This window comes from Falco punctatus (genome assembly GCF_963210335.1).
Source record: "Falco punctatus genome assembly, chromosome: 4".
Taxonomy (NCBI): domain Eukaryota; kingdom Metazoa; phylum Chordata; class Aves; order Falconiformes; family Falconidae; genus Falco; species Falco punctatus.
The window spans coordinates 86,861,289-86,875,969 of record NC_137583.1 but is presented as its reverse complement, the minus strand read 5'-3'; the positions used below and the strand labels follow the sequence as shown (position 1 = coordinate 86,875,969).

At 36.3% G+C, this 14,681-nt stretch overlaps 1 protein-coding gene across 1 annotated transcript in view; it reads right to left on the bottom strand.

Moving 5' to 3' along the window:
• CNTNAP2 (contactin associated protein 2) overlaps positions 1-14,681 on the bottom strand; it is a 1,227,711-nt gene that overhangs the window by 613,480 nt on the left and 599,550 nt on the right. The window contains exon 6 of the mRNA XM_080386067.1: positions 756-959. Within this exon, the coding sequence (XP_080242193.1) occupies positions 756-959 (204 nt within the window). The remainder of the gene's footprint in view (positions 1-755; positions 960-14,681) is intronic.

Genomic DNA, 14,681 nt, shown 5'->3' with positions numbered 1-14,681 from the left:
AAATAATTATTGTGCAATGTAAATAATGAACAGAATGATTTACTCTTCACATGTCTGAAAAAGAACTAAGGAAAGTTACATGAAATCTTTTTTCTAAAACACTTTCGTTTGAAGGGAGAAAAAAATACCAGAAACCAGATAAATGTGGGGTTTTTTTTCATAGTAAATGTACTTTTAAAATCTGGTCACTCATGGATGGTCCTGTACTCTTTCACTGGGAGGGAAAAGGGAGGCTGGAACTCAAGTAACATATATAGGATTCCATCGTAAGATTGCCTGATAAACTATTATGTCTTCTTTCCTTTCCTAGTCCTGCTTCTCAGATTCTAGGAAGGCTGCTAAACATCACCTTCATGTGGCCTGTAGCTTCCCAGATTGATACCATTTTTGCTGCAATATTCCTAAGGGTGACCTTTGTTCCTCTAGCATTGATGACAGTGTCATTCGCTCAAGCAAAGCCATAGCTTATACTTCTAGCAAGGCTTATTTTTGTTTCTGGCAAGTTCCTAATGACAATATATTGCTGATCCTATATTTCTGTATGATCTTATTTTCATGGTATCTCACATGGAGTTAAATGGAAGGAATGGAACAGAAACAAACAAGATAGAAAGCAAATGAACAACATTTTCACCAAATTATCTGGTTAAATTATGTGTGTTACCATATTACAAGGGGAAGAAGGATGTAACATTTGACCTAAAATTTTTGTGGGAGAGTTAAAAAGTACACAAAACTAAACAATGAAAGCATACCTAAATTCAAATTTAGAACAAGTTTGGCTTTTTTCAGTTCCAAGGTGATATAGTCTCCTTGTTGTCCTTCTCCGTGGAAGATTACACCTTCACTTTCAGAGGTCTTAAATTTCAGAGAGATGACATCTTTCAATGTTTTCATTTTCTTGTTCCTGAATCTGTATGGTAACACTACATGGCCATCAAAATTGATAACATCAGCCCCTAAAGAAAAAAGCAAATAACATTGTTGACAAGCAATTATATATTCCTGTGGCCACTGGAAAAACAGACATGCCATACATAGACTGTACCTGAATAGAATAAAAAATATGTAAGTGTGATGTGCATTGTAAATGCATTTTCTCTTGAGCATAATTTAATACTATAAAAAGTAGGATCCAGGTATATAAATTTAAACCATACAATATAAAAAAAAGCAGATTTTGAGGGGATAAATACTACCACTGTACTCAACATCTTTTGGTTTCTCTCCAATATAGTTGCTGCCATGCAGACTTTCCTAATTATAGTTGAAAATGAAAGACAAACTTCTGAGTGGTCATTAACAAATCATTTGATATCTCTTCAAAATTTAGTAGCATCCACTTTGAGGATTGTAAACAGTAAAACATGAGCTCAAATGAATTTGCCTAGTAATTTTAAAAGATTTCTCAAACTGTATGTAAACCACATGCATAAGCTTTGTCTAGTTTAGTTTGATACAGAAATCTTGGGTAAGTTGTGATATCAACTAATTTTGAGAAGAAAAAAAGTTCTGTCATTTGGGTTAAATTTTGTTCCAGGTCTAGTTTTAGTCAAAAACTGGGAAGAAAGTTGAGGGATGCAATCATTATCATTTAAAGTCAATCCAATATTAGTTCACATGTTGTATAATAACAGTACAAAATTTCATGTTACCTTATTTTAATGATTTAATCTCTACCCTAAAGAACGAGCCACAATTTTCTGGAGGCTACATCCATAGTAAAAATAGCTGCAGACCTTGATTCCATACAAAAGATGTATTTCTGCTGACTACTGAATCTTGTCTGTTAAGCAGAGCTTACTAGAAGATTCTAAACAGATGCTGATCTTTAAATATATATATATATAGGTTTGTATAAGAAATCCCCTTTGTAAACTGCTTAACTTATGATCAGTCACCAGTACCTTAGCTACTATTTGTATAAGCATTTCATCCTTATTCTTCACTGGCATTTGAAATAGTCACTAAGCAAAATTCTTTAAAAGGAGTTAATACAAAAGTGTTCATTTTTCTAAAGAAGTGTTTCCCACCTGTATTCTTCAAAAATACACTTCTAATTGGCATACCATATTCATACCATTCATTTCATGCTTTGAATGAAAAACTGAATTTTATTGTATATTCTTCAACCACATCAGATTTTTACCTCCTTCTGTAGGCTGCTCTTCGGTGACTGCTTGCAACTTTTAAAAATTACTAACTTGTTTTTGCTGTTACATTGGGAAAGAATCTAATACTTTCAAAGCCCCTCAAAAACACAGAAACAAACATTCCTGTTGTGTAATTAAAACATCTAACTCCATTAAAACACTTTGTACACTATGCTTGAATAATAGCATATATTTCAATTTGAATTGATACAGCCTACATTAGATGATTATGCTAAAACTTGTTCCCTTTGCTCTTACAACATATGCCAAACACATTTTAAAAATGCTTACTTTCGACTAATCTCTGCAATAATTAACACCATGATTCAGAGAAGAGCCTAAACAAACAGGCACATACATCCCTGTCTTGAGAATTTAGGAAGCACCAAAATAGTCTGTGGAGTCAGTTTTTACTACTGTTGTCTTCTCAACTGCTATCAAAGAACTGCTTATGTATACCATCTGTATAGGTTGCTTTTCACATTCAGTAATTTCCAGAAATACTTTTCACAGTGATATAAGAGCTGTCTGAGTGTCAAAGAAGAGCATTCAATCAAGATTCATGATTTCTAGAGAAAAGTATGTAAAAAAACAACCAGTATTTCACAAATTATTTCTATTTCATTGTTCAGTCAAAAAAGCCACAACTCATCTTGTATTCATTAACTAAAAAACACCCAACTGAGACTGAGGCTTGCAGTCATGTTGATTAAGTGCCCATTCATACATCCTTATATCACTGAACATAGCAAGTTTTCAAATGTGAACACCAACATGTTATGCTTCCATCATTCAGGATTTTCCCCACAAATCACTAGTATAAATAAACAGTTCTCTACCACTTCCAGGTCTTAATTTTTTTAATTTTTTTTTTACCCACAGCCACCCCCCTGACACAACAATTCTCTGCATGCTAATAAAGTATGTGATATCTGTTTCCAGTTGATATAACCATTGTCCATCTTTATGAAAACTGTATGCATAACCACAATATGGTCATAGTCCTCAGCTGACACAAACTGTTGACTCTCTAGGGTTTATTACAAATTTTAGAAGTTAAGAACTTTTCTACCTTGCAGAAACTATGTTTACGGTTCCTAAGACTGATACAGGGGAAAGATGACAGTGGGCAGTTCTTGACCTGCAGATCCACCTAATTTATACTAAAGATAAAATTATGGATCTTGGCACAGCATGAATCATCAGAGCTTGGGATTTTACTTTCACAATGCCGCTGCTTTTTAAGATTGAGAGTTTTAAAGACAAGTAATGTTTTCTGCAAACCAGCATCAAGTGTATGCATTTCAGAGTCCACTTGAGATCAAAATGTAAGACAAGCTATCTCATACTCACTCATACTAAACACATTGGCTTCGATACAATGGCCGGTAGTATTAATGGAAGGAGCTTTAAGCATGTGGGAAAAAAAAGCTGTGGTAAACCTGGAAGTAAGTCTAATCACTCTGCTCAACGTTCAAGTTAGACCATAAATAAGTAATAGCAAAAAACTTTATTTGATCACCACAGCCAGGCTCCACTTTTTTTTTTTTTTTTTTTTTTTTGGTGGAAGTCAGACATCTAGAAGACTGAGGATGCAGATTCTGTAAAGCATGTTTCCTCAGGGTCTCTATAAGATGTTTAAGATGTTGTCCCTCTCCTTTCTAGAAGTTTGATAGGCATACACAATGCATTTCTGTTTCACAGCAGTTTTTTAACATATTTGAATTGGTAGCAGCTGACTGTCATCAAACAGATTGGTAATAGTCACTGAAGATTTGAAGGTTCTTTCCGGTGGCCAAGATTTATGTTGTTTGTAATGTACAGACTTTTTCCTGGATCACATTAACCCATTATAATGTGTGTGGGAAGGAGGTCAAAGGGAAGAATCTTAAATTTCTAATTATTTAGTTCCAACCACTTCTTCAAATTATATAGAACCATCAGCTCACTTAGAACATTCTCTCATCCTTTATTGCCAGGCTAGAAATAACCCATGTCGTGTATATCTTCCATTCCTGTCATTACTTGTATCACATAACTGGAAGCACCAGTTCCAGACTATTCTTGCCATTAGAAAGAAGACAGGCAGGCAGGCAGACAGACATGTTATTTGCACATAAACATGCAGTTTCTGTTCATCTCTGCTTCTGATTAGGCAACGAACTAAGACACACGGACCCAAAGGTGTCAGATTTGTTGCTAGCAGTTGAACTCTGCAATCCAAAGGATTAGTCATATAACATGAAACTACCCCAAAATCTTCCTAAACCTGCAAAGACTTTTGATGAAAGGATAAACTATGACCTCCTTATTGTTTAAGCCAAATAAATGGTAAAGAAATATTATGAATTACATGAAACATAAGCATTACAAATTGACTGTAATATCTCATATGTATTAGTATATAATATATATATATATAATGTATATTAGAATGCAACAGTATGTATCAGAAATGCCACTTTCCTTTATCAAACACACTTCACAATACACATTCCAATAATAAATACTCATTAAGCTCTAAGTGCAGCTAAAAGTCTTAGCCTGATCTGGTTCTTCTGAATAACAAATTCCAAAAATGTGAACCACATCAATATTAAACATCAGAAAGGCACGTTGTATTTGCAGTGCAAAAAAGCTGTTGAAAAGTTATCAGCATGCAAAAAGGACCCTTTTTCTCAGGCACAGATGCAGATCTTGCTCTCAGTGGTGAGGCAACCCTGGTTCGTATGCTGAGTCTGGATTCAGAAGCAACAGTAAGTGATTTCAGAGGTGAGGTAATCTTGTATACTCTCCTGACTCAAGTAAATACATTACTTTTGGAATTTGTTTTGAAGAAATGAAGGAAATGGTTAGAAAAATATTGCAGAAGAGGTTATATGAACGTGTTGTTTTTGCTTGCCTTACAAGCTATCAAGAGATACAAGAAATGCCTTCTTGATATTTCTGTACGTATTGTTAGAAAACAACTTGTATAAATGCATGAAATCTGTTTGTAGAAAAAATATCTAGATGAAAGTCACTCTGTGATCACAAAAATCAGACTTCTACATAAAGCAGATTTGCTATACAGATTATACTCATTTGAATCCACATAAAACTACCTTGAACATATGCTACAAATGAAAGAAAACCGATGGACATTACAACTTAAGCAGCCTTCATAAGAAATTGACATTGTAATAAATATGACTCCATATAAAATGTCAGAGATACTCTTCCACTAAGATTTGTTAAATTTACTTTCTGATGGTTACAGGAATGCCTATATGGGGTATATCATCCTTCCCGTAAGGTCAGCTGGTACCCCTTTGTAACACCTGCAAAAGTTAGCTTAAGTCAGGCATCTGATCCAGAGATGACCAGGACAATGACTTCAGTTCTGTGGGTGTGTGGATTCACAACATTTTGCCTATGAAAAGGCAAGTATTCCTTTTGTACCTATGCTGTTCTTGCAGTTATATGTACATGCTCTTCACATCATTCATTGAAGAAAATTCATATCACACACTTTAACAAAGCTGAGTAAAAGTAGCACATTTTCCCCAAACCTGGTCCTCAATTGCCATGTTTTTAAAATCATTCAATTAAAAAAAAAGAAACAGCGGTAATCTGTGATTAAGCAGCTTTTTTTATGCATAGCTGTGCTGTCAGCATGCACAAAGGTCTGCAGGATAATTCAATCACCTAAAGATTACATAGCAATTATGTTTAAGAGTTATCATATGTAGGCTGTGGTAATGACTTGTGTTCCTTCTATGATGACACTCAGCTATTTAATATCATGATAATTACCATGATGTGGAATGGTACTTAGACAGTAAACCATATAATTCCTATAATTGCAGTGTAAATATACAATTTTTCTCAACCTTTGCCACCCAACTATGAGCATTAATAGGAAGGAGACCTAAGTCATCACATACAGTATGTTCACCTGCATTCAGTGAAGTCTGTTCTACTGCTGCAATTAGAGCCTGCCGCTGCAATTAGAAGCTACTGCTGCAATGGAGGAAAACTTTTTAAAAAAGATCAAGTGCCAAAACAAGTGAGAAAGAGGGAAAGAGAGAGGAAGAGAACATGCAGAAAGATGAGGGGAAAGAAGACTGACAATGATTTTTTAAAAAAATTACATTTAAATAGGAAGTGCATCTCTGACTACTTCCAATTTGATTTCTCCACTATAGGATTTCCTACAGTGCGGTTAGGCTGGATAACACTGCTGAGGTCTTCAAAATATAACACAACTTTCAGCTAGCTAGGAATATGTGTTAGGACTTATCCCGGTATACGTCTGAGATGCTGCATTTAAAGCATTTCATTAGTTAATGGCATCACCACATTCAGTTTTCCTCTAAAAAATAATTGTTAGAAAGCCTTAAAAATATTGACAGGAAGTTGGGTGACAAATGTGACCCCATTCCCAAATCTCAAATGAAAATAAAACGCCAGCCACAGGTCTTTCTACCTATGCTTTTGTCCTGTAATTTTGGCCACATGAAGGATTTAGTAAAATTTCTTCAGGGAATCAAATCTGTATAAAGATCTTCTATTTGGTGCTCCAAAATAAATTATTAAGTATAACGAAACAACTTCAAAACAGACTAAAGCTCCAAAACTTCTGTATTTCCTCCCTTTTTGGTAAGAGAAATATTACTGTCCTTGATGTCAGCATCTGAAGGATGGAGAAGTGCTCATTCACAAAGACTCAGTATCAAGACTTCTGCACAGCTACTTAGGTTCTTTGATCAAAGTATTGCCTGGAATTACTAAGAAATCCCCTGCTATGAGACACGGTAAAATAACACTGGTCAAAACACAGCAGAACAGCAAAGTACTTTCCATAAAAACCGCTTATCATACAGCAAACAAAATCAACATTATTAATTGCAAGTTTAACATGTACACATATTTTTAAATTGCTAATGATGTCTCAGTGATAGACTCTACAAAGCCTGTACAGAATATTTCACTGGGATTAAAAATACAAAAGTTCTGTACTACTGATCCACAGTGACCTTAGGTTAAATTTTTTTCACTGCATTTCATCTGGCTAAAGCTTCTGTTTAGATTAAATGATTTTTAGGGAAAAGATCTTCACTTATAGCATTCTTTTCTTACCCCATAATGTAAGCGTTATGTCTGATGAACTAATACTATAGTAGTAAACAGCATTAACCATGCACTGAGCATCTGTCCTCTGAAAACATCAGAGATGCAGCAAAGCATCTCTGGCTGGGCCAAAGTATTCCACATGTACAGTTTCATTTGTTGTAGCTATTAGTCATGGCTACTAAAATATCATTATGACAAATATAAGCACATAACCAGGGTATTATTTACAAATTTTAACAGCAAAAATGACGCTTTCTCCTAACAAAGCAAGGAATAAGGCTCAAAATCATACCAAACCCAAACTCTCATTTTGTTATTACTCGTGATAAATTACAAACATAGAAATTATTTCAGAAGACCCTAATCTAATTTTTCAGTAGTTCCAAATACTGTCAACAAGATAGCATGTTGAGTTTGGCACTGGAATCTTTACAGCCTGAATCTCAGTGGCACTAATTTAGCTGAACTCATGTTAGAGACGCATTACTACATCCAGAAAAATGAGGAAGGCATGTTGCAGAACAGCAGTCAAAAGATCGTCTCCTCTTTTTTCTTACAGTGAGGCAGAGAGCCAAAGGTACTGAGTTTGAACATGGTCTTCAGGCACTACAGTCCAGCCGTAAGGACATGGGCAACTCAGTGGCTTGCAATCTGCTGCAGCAAAACTGGCATTGCTTTTACTCTCTTTTTCAAAAGGCAATGCATCTGCTACAAATGTTAAAAAAGAAACAAACCACCAAAACTAAAAAATCTAATACAGATACAGATGTATATTGCATATACAATAATAGTATACTTCTTCATATTCTAGAAGCATAAGGTGAAGGAAAGTTAATTATAAGTTTCTGTTGCATGCTTATCTTCCACTGAACTAAATCTGAATCCTGTCATTCTCTGTCAACCCTAAGTGATGTCAAAGCTTGTAAAACCAAAGATAAATTTGCTATGAGGTTTTAATTTTTTTTCTTGCTTTTCTTTACATACAATAGATATAATGTATATATGGCAACGCAGTATCAAAGTAGCAAAGAATGTTTTGTCAAGGTGTATTTTTAACTCAATTGTTTGGTAAAAGGCCCAAACTTTATTCTTAGATTTTATATACTTGCCAGAAATTCTGAAAATAAATCTGTGCAGAAGTATCCCCTAAAGTGGTAAGAATGCTTTGTCAAGTTCTGAATGCTATATCCATTGAAGATACATCAACAGCACTCGGTACTTTTCAAGTTTTCCCTCTATCTCAAAGCACAGGCATTTTTTCCTATTATTAACACTACTGTTATTATAATGCCAGTATACTCAATTTGGTAGCTCTTGTGCAAATGTTTGTAAACTTATCAGGTTTTGACTGGGATAATTTAATGTCTAATAAGGAAAAAATCCAATAAGTGTAATGAATAAGCAGTAGTATAAAAATAACAAGAAAGGGGGAAAAAAGGAAATGTAATTTAATGACCATAGCTAAATGTCATCCAACCCTCTTTTTTTTTTCTTCTTTTTTTTCAGTACAATTGGATTCTTTCTCTAATTTTTACAGCTATTAAACTGCATTGCTACACAAAACTAATTGTTGCTTAAAGCAACCATTTTGTGATGAGTGTACATACCAGTGCAGTGCTCTGCAGAGTTACACCTAACTTCTGGTTTGTATCATGTAATATAAAAGCAGGTTCTAAAGGAAAATCTGGAGGTCTGCTAAGGCTTTAGTTACAGCACACACAGAAGAAAAAACTAAAACATTTGAAGGATAGTAAGACATATGAACTCATACTAAGCCTCTAATTATACTACAAAAGTATTGTCTTATGATTGTGTATAACTAGGATGATTTTTCAAGCACTTAACACTATGGTTGATGATATTTGTTCTACCACTTCTCATGTAACATGAGATTTTCAAGTAAATTTTCTTTCATTAATTCTTCAGATTTCTAAAAGACAAGTAATTTAAAAACCAAATAGGAACATTTTAAATATGCTATGCTTATACTACAAATTGGAGAAATGAGGCAATGAACACGTTTATGTATACTTTGCAATTCAGCTTAAAGCTTACGCATCCTAACCACAGGTTACAAATTAGACCATACTGAATTCTATGCTCCTAACAGTGGACTACTAACACCAGAGAGATGTGAAAGTAAAACTGCAAATCAAGATAAACTTTAGCTCAGATAAAAAGTAATCTCCTCTGGTTTGTGACACCAGACAGCATGTTACAATGCATGGTGTGAGATGCAGTCTATTCCAAGAATTCTATTCATAGAGGAGATAGGAGATTGAGCACCACGTAAAATACAACTTCCATGGCAATGTGTTTCTCTGCCAAATTACAATGATTTAGTTGTTTAAACAATGAGGTTTTTTATTTTACCCAATCAGAAAATCTTTGAGATTATCTGTATTGATGTTTTATAAACAAGATATTTTAGCGTAAGTATTTTGTCCTGAGATTGTAATGGATCTTACTGTTGATGCACACTTTCTTCTCATTAAGACAATTTTATTCAAATAGTTAAAGTCCAAATTAAGGAGAAAAAGAAAAAAAAAAAAGAAAAAAAAAAGGCTGTTCTGAAGACCTGCTGAATGCTGAGGTTAAAGACCTGGGTATTTTTAACTTTCTTTGGACTATAAGGTGCAAATTAAACTGTGTATTCTTAGCCACCCCAAAGTCATACTGACATGAACATCACCTGCATTCATCATTGATAACGTGAGAAGTGGTGGGTCATAAAATCATTCCCTTTTACCAAAACCTCCTCCAGCATTTCTGTCTGTAACAAACATGGTTTAGTTGGTAATTATCCAGGTCATAATACAGTAGTATTCACCAAATGGACAAAACAGAAAACATAGAATACATGAATTTTTATACCTTAAAAATTTTTCATCCTTTAAAAAGTTTGTATATGTATAGCATTGAAAGGGTCATTTATGATTGTAAAAGTTAAAACTCGGGCATCTTGCAACTATGCACTAGAAGCAAAAAAATATTCTTTATGATTTGCTATTCTCTAGCTATGGTACTTCCAAAGTGATTTGGAAAAAAATATGGGTATGATTGAACTATTTTAAAGAAACTCAGCTTTTTTTATTTCATCATACTGATCTGTAAGTCAGAAGTGTTCCTTACAACCATAAATACATTTAGTACTCTCCTTCATTGTGAAAGGTGCTATTTGATATTGGATCTCAATGGGAACATTAAAGCATATAATTAAACTCTGAAACCAGGTACAGTAAAGAACTTAATTTGCTTGAAAACAGCTAGATTCTACTAATGTTTTCACTGTTTATTAAAAAAGTAAATCACAAGAGCCCAAGGTCAATAAAAAAGGACAATTCTAACTCCTACATAGCAAATGGCCAAAACAGGTCTCAATCCTTATTAAACTTCCAGACTCTGTCATTAATTAATGAAAAAAAAACCCTCCAGCAAAGAAAGAAGCTGGACCACGTTATACAACATTTTCACTCAATTACTTGGTGAATAAATGAGCTGCAAAATGGACAAGACAATCTATTAAAACATTAAGGAAATGGATGACTAGCTGGAGACCCCCTTTTAATGTTTACAGCTGCATGAAAACAGGAAAACACACAGCTGACCTACAAAAGCCTGATTCAGAATTTCTCTTTCTAATTTGCTTTTGAGCTGATGCCACCCAATTCAACCATCTGATGGTATATAATCTTTCTACACATCCTTTAATGTCTGGATGCTCTATAGAATAGTAATTACTCAAGGCCAAATTCTTTCTCTCTCACATTCTATATCCTTTATTCATATGAATACTCTCAGATACCTACCTATTCTTTACTTCTTCTAAACATGGAGCTTAAATTTAAATTAAACTTTCAGAAAGAGCTGCTTACACACTGATTAAGAAATATGTAGCAGGGACAGTTTCAAGCTGCTGTACTCAATAAAATCTCATAGTGTAAAAATCTTGCTATCATCATTCAAACTTCTGCAGTTGACCCTAAAGAGCAAGGAGTGCAAGACTAAATCTCAGTTTTGGGCACGGGACACTAACATTTATTCTAGTGAGTAGCCTTGCTATTGTTTAAGGTACACAAATGTGTGCCATTAGAGGCCATTCCTAATGGATGTATAGTCTTCTTCCATCCATCAGTCTTCTGCAGCTATCAATTCCATCTTGCTACACCAATTTATTTTAGGAAAAGAGACACTAAGATGGAGCATATTGCTATTTTCAGCTACTCCATTTCAATTAAAAATGATGAGTTAATAGAGGTAAATCCTTCAGCACAAATGATAGTGGAACAACTTTATATGTGCATTTATAAGTGTTCAGTTTCATTGTCATATTTCCAAATTACTCAGAGACAATTACCTTGTGTTTAGCACAGCATGAGAAAAACAGACCACTAGAACTTGGTGTTGAGCAAACAAATCAAGATTAGTAATTCAGTCAATTATTTTTTCCTCTCCTTGCCTAACATCCAACATATCTTAGAACATGCCTGTCTCCAATGTATTTTGTATGCAGTGTCATCTTGCACATTCTCATGTAAGAAAAGGTATTTGTTCCAACCTGGCAAGCCATGAAATTGGAGCCCTAAACTCTACCATGCATGGATGAAGCGGTGAACTTAATGGTTGCTGATGCCAGTGTTTTTCTAGTCTATTGTATGTATTTCAGTGTGTATAATTAAAAAAACCACTTCTGCTGATATTCAAGGTCATGAGTCAGGGGTATATTTTCAGATGATTGGAGTTGATTTAGCTCAATTTTGGTTCACTGAAAGTCTAATACTTCAACATGCGGATGGCCCCCCACGATTAAGGGGCCAACTTAATCATTAAGCTGCCAATTTTAAGTGAATGAGTGCTTTACTTGAATAACAATGAGTAAAAATTTAAGGATCTGGTACCGCATTGGCATCACCTGCAACTCTGTTTACACTCCACAGAAAGAAAGTCCCCATATGATGCAATATACAGCAATATGAAATGCTCAGCTTGCATTGTAACAGATATATAGAGGGAGATGTTTCCCTGTGAGTAAAAAAACCCACCCTTTTTGTTTCAGAAATGCTCTCCATGACAGGTAGTACAGCAGGTAGGAGCAGGTAATAGCATGCAATCACAAAATCATTATGGTTGGAAGGGATCTCTAAAAATCGTCTAGTCCAATCCATCTGCTCAGAGCCTATTTGCACATTTTATTCGCCAGAAGCACTGAGTTTCAGTTATGTGAGCTTTAAACTTTTTTCCTGACCTGAAAGAGGAAAAAGGATGGTCGCTTTTACCAGCAAGTAGGTTTCCTTCTTTGTGTTTATCAGGCTGCAGTTCCCAAGGTCAGTGATGCATTGTGTCCCCACTACCTGCCACCAGACATGACTGATCTGTAACTTCTAGCAGGCTTTACACTTTAAGATTTGCTGGTGTTGCAGGGTTTCAGACCTTCAGATTCCCCACTTGCCAGCACAGTTCTGAAGAGTCTTTCTTCAGCGTGAGTTTGCTTATGGCACCTCAGCCATGCGACTGGCAGTTCTTCCCCTATGAACTGTATCACGCACTTCAGGCTCCCCTGCACAGTCAGTGCCATCAATTCAGTCTCCTCAACTCTGGATTATTCTCCATCAGAAAAAACTGAAAAAAGCCAGAAGGATGACAGTGGCTCCTCAGGAAGACTCTAAGGAACTCACTCACATTCAGGTAACATGGATTACAGTGCAGCAGGTGCAGTGCTTACAATACGTTACTGTTGTGATTTCAGTTCTTTATCCACTACTACTGTTTTGCTTTTTCTTGCTTAACCAGTAATTTCATGGAACTTTTCAATCTCTAAAGTAAGTACAGACACTAGAATCTAAATTTCTTTGTTTTCTCAAACATTTTTGAAGTGACTGTCTCTAAAGTCACAGGCTCCTGACAGAGCCTGTAAGGTGCAAGAAACAGCCATATATGATCTTAAGACCAACCAGGCAGGCAGCTTCACTTACAGAGAGTTGTTTTAGAAGCCAGAAGCTTTACTTGCATTCCAAGATCTTTAAATTACATAGTGTCCTCGCAAGCCTCAGCCCTAAGGAGTTAAAAGAAAGCATGCCTTCTGTATCAAAGCAGCACATACACAGCTCTGAGCCCCCATGGCATCAACTCCTCCAGCTTGAAAACAAAATAAAAGGGAAAATATACCAGGGTCGGGTGCAGCAACCTTGGCCTGGAGAAGGAATCAGGGAGGCAGCCTGCGGGAGGAGGCAGGAGGGACAAAATGAGAGGCTGGAGCTGAACGTCCTTGCCGAGGCAATCGCCCAACCAGGGGAGGTGTCAGGGCCATCAGCATGGCAGGCACAGCTGAGAAAAGGCCTGGTGCTGCTGCAGCCGGCCCAGTTCCGTCACGGCTTGGGCCGGCGCAGGGGCAGAGTCAACTCTCCCCCTCGGCAGGACCCAGCCCAGCTTCTGGTGAAGCCCAGCAGGCCCCCACCCCCACTGCTGCTGGCACCACCTCACCCACCAGCCCACCCATGCTCAGGGGAACAGTGTGCCTCACCCAGGCAGGAGTCACTCAACAGGCATCTAAAAATCCTCAGTTATGGGTCCCTGGAGAAGGAAACTTGAGGAGGACACAGGGAGATGACATTCCCAAGCCCAGTAAGCACATGCTCTGCCCTTTCCAGGTGAAGGCACTGCATGGCGAGCTGCGCAACGCTGGCTTCAAGGCTGTGGTGTCGCCATGAGGCTCCATAACCCCGAATGTCACCGAGGGCGTACAGCAAAGCCCTGTGTTGCTGCCTAACGCTGTGGAAATAAAGTTGATAAGATCCCGCCGTGTTCAGGACAGAAAATGTCTTTACTGACACATCAAACTGCTTGCTTAAAGGTTGGGCAAATACGGGTTAAACCTTTTGCTCAATAAAGGACTCACTAAGGGAAGAAAATGGCAGCTTTAGTTAATCAGTTTGAAATGTCTGGAAGGCTCAAAAGATACTAAGAGTATATCTTCGAGAAAAGAAAGGTCTCCAAAATCCATTAGAATTTTTTTTAAAAAACAAAAATAATAAACGCATCGCAGCATACACATAGTTTTCATTTTAGATGGCAGCTTTTTTCTTATTGGGAGCACTACTCTGTTATTAAAGGCAGCCAAACACTGCAAATGATTTGAAACAATAATTTCTTTCAATCTTCAAATAACGCAAGATCTTTTCAGATGATGGAAGTACTGAAATACATTTGCCACTAGTTATTTCCAAGAATCTGCTAATGAGGGTATTTTCTTCTAAAAAAACAATTCAGCTGGCTCTGTATGTTAGTGACTCTCACAACAGCAAGTACTTGTGTTCACACAATGGATGAAATTTCATAGCCACTACTTACGTATAATCTATTATGTTTAATAGGCAGAGGGAGAATAACAGTCGAGATTGTTCCAGGTGGGTAAGA